The sequence below is a fragment of the Embiotoca jacksoni genome, unplaced genomic scaffold (genome assembly GCF_022577435.1).
Source record: "Embiotoca jacksoni isolate LCO1_2020_lvr unplaced genomic scaffold, fEmbJac1.0.p SCAF_26, whole genome shotgun sequence".
Lineage (NCBI taxonomy): Eukaryota > Metazoa > Chordata > Actinopteri > Embiotocidae > Embiotoca > Embiotoca jacksoni.
In genome coordinates, this window is record NW_027185377.1 from 6,293,543 (window position 1) to 6,317,092 (window position 23,550).

General features: G+C 41.7%; 2 protein-coding genes across 2 annotated transcripts in view; both read left to right on the forward strand.

The window, feature by feature from the left end:
* Nucleotides 1-910: 910 nt before the first annotated feature.
* Nucleotides 911-19,809, forward strand: cunh10orf90 (chromosome unknown C10orf90 homolog). The gene is made up of 11 exons (XM_069160372.1): nucleotides 911-1,075; nucleotides 1,190-1,955; nucleotides 3,201-3,264; nucleotides 5,984-6,075; nucleotides 7,715-9,044; nucleotides 11,535-11,681; nucleotides 11,961-12,091; nucleotides 12,582-12,753; nucleotides 13,840-13,903; nucleotides 14,450-14,540; nucleotides 16,485-19,809. Exons 2-11 carry the CDS (start codon nucleotides 1,365-1,367, stop codon nucleotides 16,521-16,523), a joined length of 2,721 nt encoding a protein of 906 aa, XP_069016473.1. The 5' UTR covers nucleotides 911-1,075; nucleotides 1,190-1,364; the 3' UTR covers nucleotides 16,524-19,809.
* A 389-nt stretch (nucleotides 19,810-20,198) lies between these two features.
* LOC138204833 (disintegrin and metalloproteinase domain-containing protein 12-like) overlaps nucleotides 20,199-23,550 on the forward strand; it is a 74,088-nt gene continuing 70,736 nt past the window's right edge. The window contains exon 1 of the mRNA XM_069160373.1: nucleotides 20,199-20,622. Within this exon, the coding sequence (XP_069016474.1) occupies nucleotides 20,517-20,622 (106 nt within the window). The 5' untranslated portion in view covers nucleotides 20,199-20,516. The remainder of the gene's footprint in view (nucleotides 20,623-23,550) is intronic.

A 23,550-nucleotide genomic window follows, 5' to 3' on the forward strand; every position in this document is an offset into this window, starting at 1 on the left:
AATTGAGTTTTTGATTTGTTTTGATGTTGTCTTTCAGGCAGAGACGACAAAAAGATACAAATTGCTTTCAAACACCGCACATTGATTCTGCGAGAAGCTTCTCGGCTTGATAAGGTGTCTTAAAGCAGGTCACAGCAAATTATATCTCTGTCTTATCTCTGTCTTTGAAAGACATTCGGGAAAATGTTATTCCACTAAGTGACACTGAAGTTTCTTTGAAAGACATCTGGGGACTGTTAATCCACTGAGAAACACCGAAATCTATGAAACATCAAAGCAAACGACTGTTCTTTTTTGGAAGAAGTTGTGTCTTTGCAGATCTGTAGTTAACTGGCTTTGGATCAAATCTGAGGCAAAATCTTGCCTCTAGCTTGAAGCAAGTTCTTCTGCCTTGTAAATACCCTTCACTCATGCATTGTGGGACATCATGTGGGTCACCGTTACTTATCCAAGAGGACACTGGCCCATTTTAAGACCGTCTTGCTTAAATCACATGGCTTGAATGGAGGCTTGAGGACAGCAACGCTTCATCATCAGTCACCAACCACGAGATCACAGGGCGTAGAAGAAACAGGGGCAATTCAACAAAGAGGATTTCCAAAGCAGTAAGTGAGTCATGGAATAACATGGATAATCTGCTCATTAGTGACGCTCGATCATTTGTGAGGACGCCTGAATGTCAGGAGTTTTATCCGCTCTTTTTAACATTGGATGGTATGGCTGACTTGTATGGACCCCAAATGAGATGGTTTAAAAACTAAATGTTGATGATGTTTGATTAAATGGAGATATGGCTACGTCAACCATTGCATCAACAAGTGTTTGTTTTTTTTCTTCTTTTCAGCCCGCCCATCTCTCTGTCTCTTTCCATCTTCCTCTCAGTATTGGATGTTCAGCCCTTGTGCTCAGTAACTCTTTTGTTCGCCAAGGCATCCCTCACATTGCTACATGCCTGGCTGGAGACAGCACCCACTAGTACCTACTTTATATCAAGACAGAGAGTGTTTACTTCCTGAACACGAAGGACTGAGGAGAATTGGACTCAAGTGAAAAAAGGATGGTTTGACAGGAACTGGTAAGTGACCGTATTAGCAGCACCATGATAGTAGAAATCTGAAGTGTCTTATGATCGAGAATAATTGGAACGTAATTCTCATTCTGAACTGTACTCTGATTCTTCTCATAACAGATCTGCAACAAAGATGAACTCAGTTATTCTTGTATATCCTAAATTATGTGGAGTGCATTTCTGGCATGCCTCATGCTAAGATGTCCGGCTAAGCCAGGGGACTCTCATTCCCCCACTGTAAAAGGCTTTTTATCGAGGTCTGAAATTTGAGAGTGGTTACCTGAGCTCCAGAGGGATGACTCTCCGCAGACCAGCTGCCCACCAAAGGAGGGCTCCGGGCTGGAGGAGATCAGGGGACGAGTCCTACTGGGAGAGCTTGGCATCAGAGGGGGAGCTTTTGCCCAGTGCTTCTCGCCCCCAACGTGCACGTCGGCCCCAGAGCGCCATCGAAGGAGGCCAGCTAGACAGATGGTTGGACCACCTGCATACGATGCAGAGCAAACTTAGAGCCCCAGCTCATGATCAGGCTCCAGCTTTAAATGATCGGACAACATCCATGCCTGTTCTCGACAAAGAGCCAGCTGGACGTGCCTGGAGACACTCGGGCTTTCCCTCCTTCAGCAGGGGCTCATCTTCATGTGGAAGTTCAAGCTTATGCGAGAGTTCAATGGGCAGCCAGGACTCCCTCCGAACTGGGTTTCTTTCCCCGGCAGAGCACAGAGGAAGCTGGGAGAGAGCTCATATCACTCAGGCCCCAAGGAAGGAAGAAGCTCAACTCAGTTATCTTGCTCCAGTTAAAATTGGGTGGCTGCCAATCCAAAGAAGAGTGATGACGATGGCTGATGCTTTCAACCAAAACCAGTCTTTGGATCACTCTGCTAGCCACGTAAGACAAACAACACTGGTAGTAACAAAACCTTAAGCATATATTGTGAGTGTTTTCAGTTTACATTTAGATTTGAGAGATATGAAGAAAAATACAGACAACATTTACTTTTATAAAACTAAGCAAACATGTTACTGTTGGTCATTTCAGACCTCCTTGAAAGATATTTTGGAGCATTTTGATTTGTCTCATCCTAACCTTCTTGAACAGCTTCTATATGTTCAGCTATAACCACTTTAAAACGGGCCTTTGCAAAGACTTTGAGCCCATTTAACCTGGATTTGGCACTGGCCTCCTCGCAGGTTGTGATTCTTACATGTTAGTGAGGCAGCGTGAGCTCTGCAAGTCTGAAGTTAAGTGTTGTGTGATGGAGGTGACGGTGCTTTGTGCCAGGCGACATAGAGTAACACACACAGAGCGCCAAAGAGAGCCATTTGTATTCAAGTCTGTTACCCAGGGAGAAGGCAGCGCTCCGGCATCCTTTGAAAACAGCTTACTCTGCACGAACTCCACGCATTCTCAAAAGGTTTACGACTCATTTGGAGCTGTGGTGACAGAGATTGAGCATTGTACCCTGAGAGGATGCAAGTCAATGTGCAAAGATAATGAAATGGGAGTATTACCAAGTGAGCTGATAATATGGCTTCAGAATCAATAAATTGTTGTGTTGTACCTGAGATTTTTGACTGAACTGATGCACAAAGCAGATCCCTTCTCCTCACTGGTGAAAAAAAATATTATTTGACGTCGGCACTGAGATATTTCTTTCTTTTTTTGATCCACACAGTAACTTAAAGGTTGTTTGAAATAGCCTACATGAATCAGCATTTACTCTGTGAGATTATAATTAAACAAACAGTTTGAAATGTTTCAGGAAATATGCTTCCTTTGAGAATATTGAAAATATCGAGCCGATGGTTAGCTTAGACAGTAAATAGGGAAACAGCAAGCTTAGTCTCTTTCACACCTCAGTTTTAAAGGGTTGAAACAAATAAGGTACGATGTGTTTAGCTACTTTTAGGCAGAGCTTGTTAAATAAACTAAGCTAACTGGCTCTTATTTTATCGCTAAGAAGGTGAATATGCTTTTTTAACTAAATGTCAAACTAATCTTTTAAATGTTTGAGATGCCAGTATTCGACCAGAGATGTTTTAGGCCGATACTACTACTAATGCAAAGGTGCGTTTTTGTTTGTTTTTTTTGTTTTTTGTTTTTTTGTAAAAATACATTTTTCTGTTTTTACAGGTAAAACTGAAACAAGCCATCACTCCGACATTTCACAAGAATCGAGGAACACCCAGGGCTCAAGGTAGCTAAATGCAAATTTGCTGTATCACTGTACAATTTCTTGCATAACAGCTGTGTTTTCCGCTGAGTAAAAGAAAACACTCATGATTCCAGCAAAAGCACAGTTATGCAAGTGTTATCATTATGTAAGCCTTGTACCTAAAACACATTTAAAAAAAACATGGAGTCACTCTGTTACAACAGAAAGTTCCCCAAAACACAAAAAAGGCTCCGTTTCAACTGATGTTTAGTGTTTGATCAATGCTATAGCAAATATGGCCACAGGGTAACTGCGGGGGCCGAGTTAGCCAGAGGGAGAACAAGAGCTTATTTCAGGGCTGACTTGCCACACAGTTTACCTGCCTCTAATCAGCTCCTTGCAGCATTGTTGCCCCTGTCCTCTTTCAAATGCTCCACAGTGACTGAATGGATGATCACTTTAAACAACATCCCCTAAAACAAAGTCAATTTCGAAGTACAACTGGCCCCAACTGCTGTGCCAAGCTATTGTGGCTGCATTGCAGGCAAAAGGAAATGGACGCTATTAGACCTGAAAAGCTGACAAAAAAGAGGCAGGGTGGGGGGGGGGGGGGGGGGGGTAAAAGCAAGAGGCAGAGAGATAAGGAGAGATGCAGACTGGTTGGAGAAGGAGCCCTGTTAATCTTTGAACATGGCAGCCCCACACTCTCTGGGTTTGATCTGAGGTTTGATCTTTCAACCTTGTCCTTGTTTATACATAGATTATCCTGGCAGCGCTCAGGCTGCTCACAGAAATCAAAGCAATCCATCCGGGGCAGCAAGGGACTTTGATAGACAGGGCAGTTGTGGTAAGATAGATACCTCATTAACATCACATAGTTAAAAGCTCCATGCACAGACTGCGGTTTATAATGTAGGTAAGATTGTTTTTAACAATTTATACAAGTCATAAACTGTATAATTATGAAGACTGTTCAACCTCAGCATATCAAAGAAAACCTGGCTTTGCATTTGACACATGGGGTTTCCAGTGATGGTGCAATTGTGTCCTTTGAGGGGAGGGTCAGTGCAAATCAATACAAAGTTGTTAAGACGGATTACCTTTTATCTTTTGATGAAACATTTCTAACCTGGTGGGAGGGGTCTTTTGCAGGACAACAATGCCCCCGTAAAGCCTGAGCGTTTTCTGTTTGGTTTGATGAAAATGATGTAAATCATATCAGATCTTAAACCAATCTGAGACTTATTGGAGGTTTTGGGCCAATGTGTCTCCATCATTATCATCAAAACACCAAAATGAGGGAACATTTTGTCGAAGAATCGTGTTCCATCCCTACGATAGAGTTTTAGATACTTGTGAATCAATGCCAAAGAGCACTGAAGCTGTTTACTGGGACACTTGATGTTGGATTTCCCTTTAATTTTTCACTCGTCTGTATCTCTTGCTATTCAATCATACGGTCCATTAGTATTCATATCATTCACTTCACACTGAATAAAACTATGGAAGTGCAGGTGCACAAATTGGCTGAAATACCAGCAATGAGATGTAGAAAGATATGACCAACAAGGAGAAAAAATCTTTATGCAGGTCTGCATCCAATTAGGTTTTGATGCTGCACTTGCTTTAGCTCAGCTCACTACATTTAAATCTACAATTCAACATTCGTAACCAAATAGAATTCAAACTACAATTATTCCAAACAGAAGTGACTCAGTTGCACTGCTGCTAGCAAATTTCTTTCTCATTATTCCTCTCTCCCTTTCTGGTGGTTGCTGACAACCCCTTGCAGAAGTAGTTTTAATCAGACTCGAGGTCTCATTGCAGACACTTAGTGCCCTCTGCTTCCATAAAAGTCACATTTAACAAACTTGAAATGGCCTGATGTTAATGAGCAAATGATAATAAAACTGGATCTTGTGCTTCAAGGGCCTTCATGTTTGGACAGGCTCGCTAATTTTCACCCTGCTCACACTTACTATTTAGATAAAACTCATGAGGATGACGAATAAATTGGGAGGGAGGGGACTTCAGAGGGTATTTGCCATATGGCCTTGCCTCTCAATTTTCCTCTGGGATTTTAAGGTCAGCTGTTGATTTGGAAAAATGGTGATTCGAGCTCAGCTACGGGTAATGAGAGAAGCTCTTTCGGGGGGGGCTTAAGTTGGTGTGGGGCCTTTTATAGAGAAGGAAATGAGACGTATTGTGGTAGCAGCAGGTGGAACGATGTGTCAGGAGGGCCGTGGTCCTTTAAACCTTTAAAGCCACGTTTTATTTGTCTTTCAACTGTAATCATGTTTACAAAGTGGTGCAATTTTCACCTTGTCTCGCGTTTTCTCCCTTAAAACGAAAAACACCACGGATTATCCGCACAGCAGTCAAGGGTTAGCCCAAAGTGAGAGCCCGTCGCCATGGTAACAGCAGCAGGTGGCGGTGCAGCCAGGCAAGCAGTCAGGGTGGCAACAGAGCATCAGCCGGGGCTGAGAGGCAGACCAGTCAAGTTGCTACGTCTCCTGAGTAAGCAGAGAAGTGGCTCTGGGGTGTTGCTACATTCACTTCACTGTGCCAAAGTCATCTATTGACAGTGTCAACATTGCCGTGCAGCCAGAGACATGGCTGACTTTTTTGTGTTTGTACGTGTCAGAGAGAGAGAGAGAGAGAGAGAGAGAGAGAGAGAGAGAGACAGAGAGAGAGAGAGCGAGTGAGTGTGTGTCTTGTCAGAAATATGAGAGTAGATTATTTGTTTTGCATTGCTACACAGATGGAGAGGTGGAGAGAAGTCACACCGGTCTGAGGGCTTTGAGTGTGGAGACGTGGCAGACACCTGATCAAGGCTCTCCTGTTGCTAAACAGGTAATGTCAAAGGTTTTTTTTATTCAACATTGAGCCCAGGATAACTTTACAAAGGTACAATATTATGATGACTATCAGGAGGTGCATAGTATGCCTGTCTGGATAATGGGGTTAAATTTGGTGTTCTGCTTATATTATGCTCACTGATGCTTAGGCCAATAGCTCCAGTTTCTAACCGTAAAAAAAAAAAATAGATAGATTTAGTGTTTCAGGATTTGTTTGGTATAACACTCAATATTGGGCCTCATTTATGAAGTTTAAAGGGTCGAAATTTGCTTCAAATTTTACTATTGAAATGTTCATATATAAAATAGATGATTTTATTTTAATTTTGTTTATTCAATTTCTTTTAGCTTGACACCTGTACTCCTACACATTCTGACCTTAATTTGATATGAAGAAAGAGACTCATTTAATAAATAAATGTAATTTATGTTCACAGCCGACCTCTTTTAAAGAAAGGAACATTAATTTATGATGGAATGTTGTAGATTCTGTTATTTAAGCAAGCAAACAAGCAGACAAACAAATACTCTATGGAACCTTAAAGAGTACCTTTCAAGACAAGTGGCAAATATTGCGCTTCTAAAAACATTTCCCCACTAGACCAAGGCAGTCAGTGAAGTTTGAAAAAAAAAAAAAAAAAAAATTAGTTGAAAAGACAAGTTTCTAATGGCAGACTTCTTTGCTTTGTGGATCATCACAGATGTCACTGTCTCTGTGATCTTTTAAACATGTTCCCTGTCAGAGACTGCATTTGCCTAAATCAATAGAAAATGAGCCACCACAAAAATACATGGGTTAGCATTAACAAGATGCAACTATTTGCCTGTGACCATTAGTCTAGTTAATTATTAAGTTATTTAATGTGTGTGCATTAATTTGATCATAAAGAAATATGAATGTATCTTCTTCTCTTTTTGGTAAAACATTTTTTTGTGTGTTAACAGCTATCCTTTTCAACCCCTAGCATGGTTAGAGTTGTGTCGAAACTTCACATTCTCAAAAAGAAATAGAAATCTCACATTTTTCTCAGACATGATTACTGTTATGGTTAATGAAACGCTATAAATGAGGGCTGAAGGAGTGCATCCCACATCATAAACCTGCTGGTGTTCAGAATAGGGACATATCAGTGGGTCTCCATGCTCCATAAACACCGTCAGAATCCAGTCCAGCCCCAGGACCAGAATCTGTGCTTTTTTGCCTCTCAGTTTCTATGGCGGAGGATAGAGTGTCATTGTTATTCTGTGAGGGATAAGTCACGCTGTGTGCTGGCTTTGCCTGCTGCTGCTTCGAATGCTACTGGGGCATTCACTGTGTCAAGCATGGGAAGAGTCATCTGACTAAAGTACAAACAGCAAAGCCCTGAAGAAAGACAAGGCAGCTGACCTGCTGTTGAATTGTAGTATTGGCGAGATATTGTCAATGTCTCATAAATGAGGTTAAGCTTCATTTTCTGCATTTGACACTCAGCAGCTCAAATTGCTAAGATGAAATGTGCAGCGTCTGTTTTATTGTGTTGATTAATGACAGAACATTTAGCAAGATACATTAGTAACAACAGCAAGGTGGGATGGGGTTTCCCTGCATAATTAAGAATCTTTATCACCTAATCTCTTTTATTCACATGCTGCAGGTGCCAGAGAAATGTAGCTTTCCTGCTAATGAAGGTGGCAGACCTGTAAGCTGGCAAGCTCTAAGGAGAGGCTGGAATAGCATCAGGGTGTCCGCTTTCCCTGGAGGCAGTAAATCTAGCGAGCCGCCGACAGGGACCAACTCAGACCCCAACAAGAAGTCCCCTCTGATGAAAACAACCAGCGTCGAGCCCCTCAAGCATTCTGCTCTGCATCACACAACTTCTGCCGATCCCTGCAGACCACACACGCCGCTTCAAGGCGCGACCACCACAGAGGCGTTTAAGTCAACTACTCCTTTGCAAAGGACTAGCAGTGTTCAGCCCATAAAGGCGACGGTCCCACTGTGTGAAACAAACAGTGCGCAGACATCGCACATACAAACAAGTTCTGCTGTGAGGACGCTCATCCCTCAGAACAAAGCCAGCTTCTCCTCCATCACCATCTCCTCCAGGAAAGTGAGCAGGTCTGCCAGTCTTCCTGGCTCCTGCAACCATTCTTCCAGGTCCAGCGAGTCGCCCTCTCCTCCCGTACCCCACCAGCCCATGGACCCAAACTCCAGGCAGGTTACAATGCAAAGGAAGGCCACTATAGTCAAAGTGAGAGAGAAAAGGGTGATGTCCAGCTCTGCCCAAAGCACAAGCACGGCAGGGACACCGCCTGCCACCCATGCTGTGGACACAGTGGTCCACAGGAGAAAGGCCACCATCATCAAAGTGACAGAGCACAGGGAGAGCTACAGTCCAGCAAAGGTAGGGTCCAGGCACCCAGAGTACAGACACAGCTACACCGAGGGAGTGTATAAAGGCAACAGCACGTGGATTCAGGGAAACCCTTCACAAACCAACGTAGCGCCGTCATATCACCATCTGAATTCCAGGTCATCTGTGGCACCACATACGTTCACTTCGGATCCAGAGAAAAATGGTACTGTGCACAGATCCACGCTGAGTCTTTTTGTGTGCGGCCCCCCTGCCATAGCAGCACCCACGTCCTCAGAGGTTTCTCCAAAGGCTGTTGGACAGAGATCGGACAGGCTGCGCAGACCGCTGAGCTGTTATGGCAATGTGATTGGACACACTGAGCCAAGCAAGGAGAATGTGACACAACCAGCTGCCAGGAAATGGAGCTTTGAGCTTCCACGAGAGACCAGCATCAACCCTGTGAACTCAGCTGACAGTAGTTTCATCAAGCCAGGAAAAGCAGCGAGAGAAGCAGGTCAACGAGTGGCAGACCCCCTTAAATCAAACGGAGGCGAGAAAGAAAAAGTACCACCGACGGAGGAGGCAGCGAGGAAAGCGTCCCCCATTCCAACTCTCATCAAGGCCCTGGGTAGGTATCTCTGTCCCACTTTGACAGCCTTCTTGTCAGCACACAGGCTCCCTCTGTCTCTGATCTTCATTTTCAAAGGAAGGCAGCGTCTAAATATACACTTCCTTTGTGCCATTTGTATGTTCTAGCTTCAAATTATTACACATCCGGTCTGATTTAATACTGTCTTTCACCTTTGGTGTCTTATTGATAGGCATTATTGAGATAATTCCTTTATCTGCTTCCATGAGTGCAATTTACAGTCATGGCAAATATCTGCACTGATGTCAAAAAACATCGCCCAAGACACAAACGCACCATCAGCACCTAGACGTGCTCTCTAATTTTCACCTTCTTTCATTTTCCCACGCATCTCTTTGCATGCATAATCTATTCCAGCCTCTTTTTTTCCACTTCACTGGCAGCACAGGGATAGAAGACTATTCACAAGCTGCTGCAAACAATGCTGAAAAATAAAGTATTAGGATGTGTCATAATCAGATATGGAATTCAGATCCAGCAATGCAGCAATCGCATTTGTGTGCGTTTCTTCTCAGTAATCAGGTTTTGGGGACAAAAAAAGAATCTAGTCACACAGTCACATTGTGGGGAGTCATTGCCATCCAGGAGACAAAATCTAGTCTCGCATTGTTATCTGTTTTTTGTTATCTGTAAGTTACTTCGGAGTTGAGATTTAGTTTTTAGTTATGGTTTTAGTTATGGTTTTACTTAAATCCACCTCCCAGCAACTCTACAGCGTCATGTTATTTGTTTGGTGTATATAAAAAGTTATGTGCAGGGCTCTTCCTCTTCTATTTCCCGTGGAGTAACTTTCTGGAGTTTGTATTGGTTTCCTCACAGCGGCTACAAGAAAATCCAAAACACTTTGATGAACTTTGGAGGTTGCTGGGTGGTGGATTTTTTTTTTTGGACAGAGCAAGTTGATTGTTGAACCCTGATTCCAGTCTATATGCTAGACTCACTTTATAGTCTCCTGGCCGTAGCTTCATATTGCATGTACAAAATACTGTTAGCAAGACAGCAAACAAGCGTATTACCCGAAACTTCAATCTCAGGTTAAGTCTCTATGGAGTCAATATTCAAAATGAAATGCACATCAGTAAAATGGCACAGCATTTGAACATTATTTCTGTCACGGCTGTGCCTTTTACTTTGGTTAGGTTTCCTGTTTTACTCTGAAATCACTCCTGATGAGTTCCAAATCCTTCCAAATATTTGCGTACACTTAATATTTTGAGTGCATAACGGTCAAATATGGAAACATGCGGCGCACTACAAGTACATTTGTACTCATAAGCCACCTTGGCTACGTCACGGAAGGGGCGGGGCCACCGATTTAAGGTATTTTCAGAGAGCGAGGAAGCCGCAGCACAAAAGTGTTTAGTTTTCACTTAGTACTACCAAACTGTTGTCGGGACAGAAACCATCCCTATGTTTATTTTGTGCGTTAAACAGAGGACGTGAAAACACGTTCATTTCTCAGTAAAATAATTAAAGTTGACAGATATGTCGGGCGGTGATGCATTCAAGTGTTGCGGTTAAAGTACGCAATTTTGAAATTCGGCGTCACTTTTCGTGTCTCTCTGCTATACTTCCTGTCCCTGTGTTTTTCCCGCCAATTCCTATGCTCATGTATGTCTCATTAGCTCCTCATTAGTAACTCTGAGATCTGCCTTTCCATCTTTTTGTTAACAGATCCTCTCATGTCTCACTTCCTCCCCGTGAATTAATTGCTTTTCTGCCTCCTGTGTGATTTCTCTCATTTTACGCTTTTGCCTGTTACTAGTTTATTTTTTTTTTGTTTGCCTGCAGAACTACACCAGGAAAGCTTGTAATTTGCTCAAACTTGCACCTTCCTGTGCCCTGTGTTAGGCTCTCTAACTACTGCAACCATTTCAGTTTGTTTCTTTATTTTTGCTTTTCTTTAAGAACTGAAAGTTTGGTCAACTCATTTGCAGATTGATCAAATATATCATAGTAATAAATAAGATGTTTAACCATGCAAGTCCTGCCTGTTACAATGCTATTTATCTTTTAATACCTCAGCAATTTGTCATGTCAAAAAGACTTGAATGTTTTCGACTCAAGTCACAAGTCAAGTGAGTCAAAGTCCTCATTTTTGTGACTTAAGTTTGACTCGAGTCTAACATCAAAAACGTCAGTTAAAGCAGGGAAAGTCTGAATAATCAGGTGAATAAGTAACGCGAGGAGGGATTTCCTGCTGAGCAAGTGTGTTTCCTCATTCATGATGTCTTTTCTCTGTGTGAAATTATTAATTATTCTTTAATCACGTTCATTAAGAGTGCCGTCAATTAATTACAAGGCCCGAGGCAACATAATTTAAATTCAATGTTTGATACAGTCACCCACCAAATGAGGCAGGATATTAGATTGTGTTAAAATGTGCCTGTGGTGCACAGCAGCCAAATGACTGCCAGTGTCACTGTTTCTCTGACTCCTCAGTTACATCAAAGCCCTCTCGCATTTCAGATCCTCATCAGTCTTCGGACGAAGTGGTTGCCCTCAATGCTGCTGCAATCATCGCAAATATCAAACTCCAAAGACAACTGAGCAAGAAGAAAACGGCAAACGGCGATTCCGCAAAGGACTCCAGAGCATCACCTCAGGGAAATAATGGTATTATTACTCCTCTCCTCATTTGTACTCATAATTCCTCACCCACACAGCATTGATCTTTATTGCAATTAACTGAGAATGTCGCAGGTTCAACAAAGCTACAATATTTGATTGAATCAATACAGATACAGGGAAATTCTTTGGCTCTTTACATATCATGCCAAGAAGTAATATGTCATGTCAGGCCCGTAGGGCTATTGAGCAATCTGTGAATTGCACTCAGATATGTGAAGGTGGAAATGAAAATGCAAACTATTTGATTTTTCTCTGCCTCGGCAGTGACAGATGAGCGGAAATGTACGAAGCCTCATTCCGATCAAAGCCAAGCCCGACGCCACATCCAGCCTTGTGCTGCCTTTGTTCCGCTGAGTCTGAATCCCGAAAGGTCAGCAGAACCTATTTCACTTCAGGTGAGTTCAGAGATAATGTTGTTTTTTTTTTTTTTTTGCTGAGAAAAACCCCAACAGTGATCCAAAAGTGTATATAAATGTGCTTCTATATGCATGTTAAGCACATGTGTAAATATAGCCAAGCTAAGATTTGTGTTAAGCTTTAAACAAGGCAATGTCTATATGTTAACCCCCGTTACCCTTTGTGTGGTGGAAACAACCAAAGAGATGTCTCTTGTCTTAAATTGTTTCATTTTAATGTTGGAGACCTGAAGAGGTGAAACTATTCTGCATTTCATGCTAAATCATCTCAGATTACAGAAAAATTGGTGAAAAACTGGAACTGTGAACCTCTGTAATACACTACAATGTCCACAACAACAAAAAAAGCAAACATTTATGCAGGCTTTAGGTAGTTCTCCATGATTCCTCAAGGCTGTATGTTCCGGGGCATGAGGGGTTGGCCTGAAATATTTTGTCAAGAAGAGCTCTGTGTTCCTTGTTTTGGCAGCAAGCGCTGCAGAAGTCCAGACCAGACTTCATCAATCGTTCCCAGGGCAGAGTGCGAGAGCTGGAGCGAAGGGCACAGGAGAGGAGGGAGCTGTCGGATTCTGTAGAACCGCCGTCCCACGCCGCATTCAGACAGAGGAGTGCCCACAGCAGCCACTCTACCTCTGTGAACGGTAATGTGCCAGCATCAAGCTTTTACCTCTCCCATTCACTGGACTGACCCATTGTCCCCGTGCAGCTGCAGCGGCTGTTCGCCACTCGGCTAATCACATACACACAGATTTGGAACAAAGAGGGTTGGTTATCACGGCTCATGACAATATTTTTGAATTTAAGTCACCAATGGGTAACGATATATTTCTCTTTATTGTTTATACTTTGAGGTTGATGCACCGCAACTTCCGGGAACGCTGCACTGCATCAGTAATTACTTTACAGAAATTACATCGAGAAGCTGAATGAGCAAATGAGATAACAGAAAATGTAGAGAAAATTCTAAAGAAAATAATGTGTTATATTCAGGCCAATATTTGAAATGTAAAATCACATTTTCACCCTGATATACAATAATCTAAACCAATTTTTAAGCAGCAACATATAAAAAGAGAGAAATAACTTGTACACCGGGGTAAGCTGTGACTAAATACAATAAAAAGCCACTTTCAGTAAGAAACAAATGGCTTTATTGCATGAAAGTGCTTCTTTATTAAATAACAAGGTTCTAGATTGATTGCCGGCATTGGAGTTTGGTGGAAATATTTCTGTGACCCTCAAATGTCATTAAGCTCTTGATGTGTTACCTCTGATAAGGTTTCCAAACAAATAAAGAAGTTAAAGATTTGGGACTGAGATTTTACGGCTCTCTCTGCCCCCTACTGGCCGTAACAGGAAGATACACCAGTGGGAAATACCAGCTGGGAAACTCGGTGACAGATAGAGTAGTTCATGAAGTAGACAATCAAAAAGGTCATGGTTCACTCCCTTTGTTTTCTACAAATGTTTATGACCTAAATGTCTTAAGAAATGAACAGAGAAGGTGGACTTATTGCCTTTATTGAAAATAATCTTGCATGTTGTGTCTTGAGATTGCAGTATGATCCTTTTTCCTGTAAATAAAAGGAGCCTTTCAGTCTCACCAGGAAAAACTAGTGATTGACTGCCGTGCTTCGATTTGAACTCAATCAAAATTGTGTGTGTGTGTGTGTGTGTGTGTGTGTGTGTGTGTGTGTGTGTGTGTGTGTGTGTGTGTGTGTTCCCAGGTAACCTTTTCAGACCCAGAGACAGAGCCATTACTGGGAGAGACATGCAGCCCAGATCCAAGCGGTGAGTTTCATCTCAATCTCTAAGTCGGCACGCTGTCAGATGCTTCTCCTTTGTAGGCAGATCAATCCTTATCTCTCGTATCGTGTGTTTGAGCAGAGCCAGTATCAGCGACATCTCCATACAAAATGTGCTGCTCTTGTTTATCTGTCAGGACCTTCGCTGTAATTATTCTTTTCTTCTTCCTCGCCTCACTTGTTTGTTTTTCCCTCCGGATAGATCCACTTATTGATTAGGAAGATGTACTAGACTGAGGTCTGGATTTATAGTGTTATATACAGTTGTTGGTACAGGAAGTAGTGGTGCATGGAAAGTGAATGACTGTGTCCAGCTATCAGGGAAATACTTAAACTGAACTATAAAATTGCTTTTTGAAGGACTGTACATGACAAAATTCTTCGTTGACAAAAATAGTTTTTAGATAATTGAAACATACTTTGGGTACAATTTTCAAAAATATCATACTTTAGCTGTCTTTTTTATTTATTTTTTTATTTTACCACCAACTCAATCAGCATTTGTTGACCCTGAATTATAATTTTGTTACAGCATGCTTGAAGAGGTGAAGAGGAAAAAGGATGAAGAGAAGAAGAGGGAGGTCTGTTTGAGCAACAGACAGCGAGTCGAGCTTTTCAAAAAGGTAATTCCTATATGTCCTATATGTCTATTAATTCCCACTAACCAGCTGTCAAAGGTCATTTAAACCCACATCACTAACTTTTGTAGAGATCCCAAAAGTTTCCAAATATGGATATAAATATGCCAGACTGAATAGGGGGGATTTTACTTAAATATTGATGCTAAAAACACAAACCTTTTAAATAAATGTCCATAAAAAGTAAGTACTATTTGACCATATTAAAATCAAATAGATTTACAGAAGAGCTAGAGCAAGTACATGCATAATATAAAGTATATAATACCGACAGTGTGAACTGAAATGATTTTCCTATCAGTTAGGGAGAAAAAAGGGTTTAAAAAAACAACAAGACGATCAGTAGATGTTACAAGTGCATCTTAAATGACTGCCAGCAGGCTGATTCTTATGCTCTTTTATTCCTCGTCTCACAACATTTAAACACCAGGCATGTTTATTTAGGGATCCCTGAAGTTGATATAAATACATTTGTCGGCAGAAATAATGCACCCAATGCTTAAAAATGCAGAATACAGCACACAGCCTCACAACAGCTTGTTACAGTGTCACTAGCACCTGCCTGAGACACTGAACAGAACATTAATTGTATATATGACCCACAGGCAATTGGGCAAGTAATAACACACCTTTCTCCTACAAGCTCAATTAAACCCTGCAAAGGGTGAAACATTCTGCAGTAATGGCCAGCACTAAAGGGTTTCTGTACTAATATCACAGCTTTTTCTCTCTTCAGAGTAATGCAGCTGTTGAAAAATAATGGATTAGAATGGCCAACCAATTCCATTATGTAACACAAAACACAGCCTAATAATTATTCTCTGACTCATAATAATGGTCTTTATCTGCATTCACATTGGTCTGTTAAAACGATGTTTTGGTCTTTTTAAAATAGGAAATTCACACTAATATTGAGGACGTGATCACTATTTCTCCACTCTTCAATGTTGTAATCAAATTAATGAATTCCATAAAGGAAATTAAACAAAATATATTAAGATAGGGTCTTTTAATGAGGATACTTGTGTGGATCCTGTTTTATATCCTTGTTTGTATGATTCTCTGTATTTTTGATTTACTGCACTGGTTGTATGTACCTAGTATGAAGCGGTAAGGATGTAAAGATGTTTGTAAAAGTAAATGTCAGTTCTGCTGCAAACAGCAGTTGAATGAATATTTGAGCTTTTCTTTACCGTTAGCAACAATGAATTTATGTTTCCACTAGAGGTCGCTGCTGCCAAATCTTTCAATTTTCTTGCACCTCTTCCAGCAGTTTGGGGAGAAGCTGATCTTCAAATAACACACTTCAGGGCATTTGTAGCATGTGATGTGGCTGTTCCTATATGTTTATATGTATTATTCTTACGTCAGCAATCATCGCGCTCTAAAGAACTGAGTTTGATTTGCCAGAGGAGTTGTAGTGCCTCGGTCTCACCCTGCACCGCACACCCTTTCTCTCATTATGAAGAGGAACTGTGAACAGTCTCATTGTGCCGAGTGTACGAGGCCTGTGTTCCTCACGAAACAAAAGGCCCTTCAGTGGCAGAGAAAGCTACAGTGCAGTGCCACCATTCAGCCGAGCCGCAGATAGAGTGGGTGCCCACATACGGCTGCTCCACCCACAATGCTGCTGTGGCAGATAACACGGGGAAGTAAGGGGGGGCCATGCCAGGGGATCCCGCTGTTCTTTAAAAAACAGGAGCTGGAAATGTGAACAGTGTGGGCGAGAGGGTGACAGGTAGCAGGCTTCACTCTGGTTTCTGCGCATGGCTGTGATTCACATCTAAGGCCTTGGGAACATGTGTGTATGTGTTGGTGCAGATTGCAGAACAGCTATGGGACTTTTATGTGGACCAGACGGATCTTCTGTAGCCATTATTCTGTTGTGAGTGTTTCAATCCTTTTGAGTTTTTTGTTTTCTTGTTGCAGAAATTGTTGGATCAAGTTCTTCAAAGGAGCCACAACTAAATGACCACGGACGAAGATGAGGACACGACAAAGCCTGTAACAAACCGATGAGGGGAATTCTGCCTTTTGAACCAGCTGAATATGAATTAGAATATCAGTATAGCTTATGCTAAAACTCTAATCCTTTAGCTCCAGTTTGTGTCTCCTGTGTATTGCTGTTACATTCGAGTTATGGAGCATAACATCTGTTTTTCTAGGAGATAAAACCATGGCAATCGTTCAAAAACCCAGGAGGTCACTTGACATCACTAACCGCTGTTTTAAAAGGTTTTCCAGAACCTCCAAGACTCTTTTGCCCATCTGGATAAAAAATATATATGTTCATGCACAATAAAAAAAAAACTTTTAATCTGTTTCCCTTATTGCGACATCATTGTACTTCCTAATCCAACAAACGATGTTGAGCAAAAAACGTATGCATATTTTTGTGCTCCGTAATCTTACCTAATGATAACTTAATATTCTTTTAATCTGTCGTACAAATCCAGAGAGGAGATTAGTCCTTTTTTGTTTTCCTATAGAAGAAGAGTGACAGTTTGGGACGGGTCAAATGGATTTAAAACTGCAGTGTACTGGGTATATTAGATGCATTTGGGCAGAGTACTCCTTATGGATTCCAAAAATATCTTTTGAAACAGCAGTAAGTGCTATTAAATGACCTCCTGGGTTTTTGGAAGCTTGTAATAAATTTGTCTTTTTAGGAAAACATGCTTTGTCACCCTTATTTTGTGCAATTACTTGTGCAAATGAAGGCTGCCAAAATGAATGTATGCAATGATGTCTGAACACTGGTAAATCGTCTGCACTTATATAGGGCTTTATCACCTCTGTGGTTTCAAAGCTCTTTACAGCTTTGTCTCGCGTTCATTCGTTCACACACTAATGGCTGAAGAGCTGCCACGCAGGGAGCTCGCCTGCCATCAGGAGCAACTTGGGATTCAGTGTCTTGTGCGAAGACACTTCTGCATGTGGACAGGAGGACACAGGGATCGAACTGCCAACCTTATGACTGGTGGACGTCCTGCTCTACCCTCCGAGTTCTAGCCGCCCCTTTCTGTTGTGGTTTTAATCAACTATCATCCTTTTAATGTGACATCTAACCCAGTGAGTTGTGCAGTTTATCAGTGTTTGTCTTGTTGTCACTTGGTTGCAAATTGCTTTTCTTTCCAGAATACTTCTTGTAATGGGATGCACAGTAACCTCTTGCTGCATGATAAAGCGCTGATGTGCTCACACAGCCACTTCCACATGATCTCATGTGATGTGAGACAGTGGTATTACACAGAATCATTCATTATGCTCCACGATCCCGTCCAGGACAGTCTTCGACCGTCATCCTCATTATACATTCAATAAGCAGAAAACGCCTGAAGTGGGCTCTGGCATCACTCGGTGCCAGCTATTAGCTGTAAGATGGAGGAATGTGACCTCTTCTCAGTGGAAGCGCCCTGTTAATGGACAGTGCCGCTGAATGGAGCCATTGTCTCTGTCTTTGTTTCATGATGGACTGGGCCCTGTCATCGCACATTTACATTTCTGTGTTTTGATCCAAAAGCTGAGGGTGCTGCTTAAAAACGTAGTGGAGCTGGATAAATCAAAAGAGATGTGTGAATATTTGTTTTTGGGGCAATAGATAAACAGAGAAGACCCTCCTCTCATTACTCTTAATTAATACTTTTCCAATTAGCCTTTAAGTTGGAGTTCTTTCATAGTCCAGCTGCTTCATCCATCTTAATTCCCAGTGATTTGTGTAGAAAACAGATGGGTGATACTATTTTTGTAATACTTATTTCATGTCAGTGCACATGTGGGTGTATTTGGACAGCGGGAGTATATTAATAAGAGCATTCATGGTTCATAATGATTTGAGGCTAGAAGGTAGAAAAAGACACTGATGAACCACAGATGCTGTTTGAAGAAGCTCATTTACTGTGTGTGGTTTTCTGTTATTTTAACAGTTCAGCTGTGTCTACGGGTGTAATAACGGACTCTTTTGCAGTGCGGCATGATACAACTTAATCCGTTATATTTCTTACTATGTATTTTATATTGGTATTTAATTACATATATTTTATGTAAGATGGAAGAACATTCATAAAGTTTATATTCTGTCCTACCACACTGACAGAGAGACCTTGTTTCCTGCCTGCCCCTTTCTATCATCATCTTCCAAGCATCCCTTGGTTCTTAAAGAGAGCAAATGATCAGCTCCTTGTAACAACCCAAAGACAAATGTGGAGTTCCACTGAAATCAGCACGTAGAAGTACTCCTCAGTAGTCAGTTAATTCCATTCTTATTTTATCTTTCAAGAGGAGCTTTGATAAATGCAGGTTTCTGAGTGTCCTGGCAACGGGCCATACCCTCTTATTTCAAATAAGACAGTATGTGCTGATGCCACTGTGCGACAACACCTGAACTACTATTTGTTACTTTTCTCCTAATAGGGGATAACATCTTTCACAGCCCTTTCTTTGGATAAGAAGATCTGGCTGTTATCTGGCTGTGTCCCACTCGGAATGGGATGGCCATGTGGCACAGTGCAGCGAGCACACAGCGAAGGGCGTAACTGAGCAGAGCTACAGTGTTTGAATAGACCCATTTTAATATGATTTATTAATTTATTTTGTGCATCTCACTGATGGGGCATTAAGATATTTTTGGGTCTCGTGACTACATCTGATAGCCTTCTGATTTTTTTTTTTTTTTTAATGTGACCACTCTTTGTGCGATGTGAGTTCTGTAGGTACACAGAGAACAGAGCTTAGAAAGCCTGCATAATTTCCCACCGTGCTGCTCTCAGCTTACTCTGACTGAATAACAACACGTAACCCATCCATAACAACATCTGCTAGTGTAGGCTATATTATTCAAATTTGGACAGAGTGTGGGCTGTTTCAATGACTGTGTGCGTGCGCCTGAGCTGGCTGGGTGAAGTTGACCTGAGGATACAAAGATTGAGGACGGAAGTCAAGTCTCACCTTCAAAATAATACACTAGGTTTCCAGATAGCGCCAGTGCACTTTCCAGACCTCTGCAAGAACAAAGATTAAATTGTTTTTCTGCAGGGTTAAACATTCATGCAAATGTATTGCTGTAACCTGTAGCTCTTTTGTGATACTATACTTACAAAACCTTAGTAATATACTTAGCCCACTTATTCCATCTGCCCTACAGTCTAACATCTGCTGTGTTCAAAATGTAAAAAGATACAAAACAAAGAGCAGAAAATCGTCACATTTGAGAACTAGAAACCATGTGAAATGTTTGCTTGATTAAACCTCTGGAGGTCCAGACCCTGACGTTTTTGTGATCTTTCAACTGCGTCACGGTTAGAGTTCTAGAAACTGAACTTTCCCGGTTTATTCAGGCTATTTGTAATCTATGGGGGGAAAAAATTAATAATTCTGTCTCAAATCATAAGAATAAAAATAGCCTACTCTTTAAACCAGCTGCTATAATGCCACAGTTGCTTTGGATTTTATTCTGAAAGTTGGGACCGGACGTTGTTCTGTTCTTATGTCTGGCTTGACACTCCTCTCATGCTGGTTTTGGACGCTGCGGTGGCTTTAGGACCTCGCGGAGCGTTTCATTGAAGCACATGGTTCGTACTCATAAGACAACACTTCTCCCAGTAATTGCCCTGGAATTGATGTCATTCCAGTGGATGACTGTGAGACAGCAGCTGCTTGTGTATTTGTCAATGTTTTCATCGCTCGTCCTTTATGCCCCCCCCGCCCCCCTTCTATTTCTCACTTTTTTTTTGCACGAGGCAGCTTTTGACTCGGACATCTTTGAATGGGGAAAGTGCGCGGAGTTGAATCAGCTGTCATCGGGATTTCCTAAAGCACTGCTCATATACTTGATCATATTTCAGGAAGTCGGTATATTTTTGGGAGGCTCTTGCACATCAGCTGTTGTGGGACTGTGGCTGTAGGATGGTTGCGCTGCAGTGAAACGATTGACCAGTCCCGTCCACGCTTCAGCCGGACATCATGAACCCAGACAGCCGGAGTCTGAAGTTTGTTATTTTGACAGCACTTCAGGCTTTGACCGTGTCTTTGTCGGTGTGTGACAACTTGCTCTCCAGATCTGTGGAAGGTGAGAGGTGATGGCACCACGAGCTTTTTCTGTTGTATCCATGCGTAAAAGTAGCATGCGGATGGTTTTCGTAATTGTTCTTATTACTGGTTGAATGTCATATTTAGAATAATGACTCAACCTTTTATCATGAAATTAACCTGTCTGCATCTGTCATTGTGCATATTGCCTGCTATGTGTTAATGGGTTTCCTTTTCCTTTGTCTATCCTGGGTACATCATGTTTTATGAAAGCCTTTGTTAGTACACCAGACTTGCAGATCTGAAACACATGTTAGCGCAGAAGGATACATCTCCAGCGTACACAAACTTTTTCTAAATTTGGGTCCTGCTCTCACTCTCTCAAATAGATACGTGCGTGAATAGCAGAACATGAAATTTTAGCTCGTAGTCCACCCGGTGTACCTCGGAAGAGAGGAGAAGCTGTATAATTGATGATGCTGAAACTCTCTTTGGTAATCAGTGTCAGTACTTGAGGCATTTTGCTGGTGCTTCAAGCACACTTCAGTTTTTCAAGGCACTTCAAACATACTTCAGTTGTTTTTTTTTCAATTACGCATGAATTCCGGGTTTACTTTAGTGTCAAACATAAAATAAATGTCTCATTGTTGGTTTGAACTTAATCAGACGAGGAGGCTTTTTGAAATCTGCTGTATTATGTTTGTTATGTTTATGACATCCCAGCAACTAATGAAAAAGAGCTGGCTGTGAGCTCTGGGGAAATGTTCAAATGTGAAGTCAGAGTGCTTTTATGTCTGTGCATGTGTGCTTGTCTTGTATTGTGATCACAACCCTTTTTGGCTCATGACATCTGAGTCACCAGCACTCCGTGCCCTATAGGTGAGATTCAACAAAGATACCACACAGAGTATTTGACACGGTGTCGAGTGGAGGAGCCGCATTTGGAGCCAACTGCAAAAAAAACTTTTACATCTGAATACACTGGCAGTCACGACACTCACTCTGGAATCCTGGGAATTAATTACCAGCAAGGGCAAATGTGTAAAACTGGGATTGAAGCATGAGGAAGTTGTTCATTTATTCATCAACAGTTCATCGTCCTCAGACGTTAGCCTTGATGTGTCTTTCCCATGGGTTCACTACATTTGTGCGTGTGGCTGGGAAAGTCTGAGGTAATCTGCACTGGGAGCATATTTACCTGCTTTGGAGTAATTTGGGTTGATTTGAGATAAATGGGTGGAGGGAGCGGTGTGGGCAAATGCATGTTAAAAACCCACATAACTGAGAAACAATTTGAATAACCTTTAATCGTTTAAGTGGTTTAAATAAGAACGAAAAAAGTACTAAATATTCACAGTTTCCAGCCTCACATACTTTTGGGAGTCTTGATCAGACAAAACAAGCAAGTTGAAGATGTTACCTTGGGATTTCCAAACTTGGGAGTGGAATTGTTCACATATTTTTCCATTTACAGACAAAATAACGTTTTAAATAATGAAAAAAAAAAAAGTGTTGCAGCCTTATGTCACGATAAAGCGTGATGAATGGGAATCATTAGTGCTCCTCTTTGTCTCCAAACTGTGCACTTAATCCAATCCAATGCTGCTGAGAAAAGATGGAGCAGTTCAGCTCCATGCTATGTCATTTTTGCATACATATTTCATGACACCGCTCCCTGAGCTTTCTTGTCGGTTTTCCTCCCTGTCTGTCTTATGCAAGCTTCTGTCCTAGCCGGGAATCATTTGAATGATTTCCTCCCATGGTTGACACACTTAGTGTCAGCCAGTATTTACTGTCCAGCTGTACGGCTTCAGCGAAACATGACTGTCTCTGCCTTGAGCGCTGCATGCAGCTTGCGTGTTGCACCCTAAGACAAATGAAAGCTGAGCTGCGAATATATTTTTGGACTGTAGTAAAACATTCCTCTAGCAAACAGTGTCCTCCCCCAGAGAGACATTATCACCATGATGGGACCCATCTCAAGTCAAAGGCATTTAGTGTCTTTTCAGTATGAATGGATTCAGATCTTCCAGATGAGTTGTTCAGGATATTTAAGACCCAGGAGGCTTGTAAGAAGAGTTGGCTGACGTGTGCCTGTGCAGCAGGACGGACCGATCAGCCAGTTGCTGCAGTGGGGATATTTGTATACGAGGGAAAAATAGCTGGACTGTGCGCATGTGGCCTCTTTCTCCATGTGTTGTATTCATTTCTTCGAATCTGCTTTCTTGGACTTGTTTGACCCCCCCCAGCCCGCCCGCCCGCCCGCCCTCCCGCCCTCCCACAACAAATGCTTAAACCACGAACTGAAACCTGATGCTGGCTCTGGACTTTCTCATTGCACTTTCACACCCAGGCAGGTCAGAGTTGAGCGCAGCATACCTCTCCCCGAGTGTCTTCTCTCTTGTCTGGTCAGAGGATCCAGCTGGCTCAGATATCTCTTTGCTTTACAAAAAAAAAAAAAAAAAAAAAAGAAGTTTATAAGCCTGTTCCATCCTGCTGAATACATTAAGGTGTGGTGCAATGAAGTTTATCGTTTTCATATGTACAGTAATAGTAGTATCCAAAAGTTTTATGCACTAAATGTAAAGGGAGGATGCTTTCAAATATCGGACATGAATAGTTTTTTTTTATCAGTTAACTTAATACAAAGTGAAGTTAACAGAGAAATGAACAAATCTAATTTACATTTGGTGTGATGCTCACCATACATGAAAACCTATTAGTCGAGCTAGATTGATTGACAAGCCATTCAGCCAATCGCAGCCATTCGACCAACCCGCCAGTCCAGAGGTATGAAACAACTTTTGACCTAGTTAGTCATGCAAAATCTTCTTTTGTACCTTTTGTCTTGTCTTACGCTTGACGTGTAAGCTAACTCCTGTCGTTGAACATAAAATGAAAGTGATTAGTCAAGTCAAGTCTTGAATGCCGCCTGTCTCGGGGCTTTTCTCGCACAGTTTACTATGTG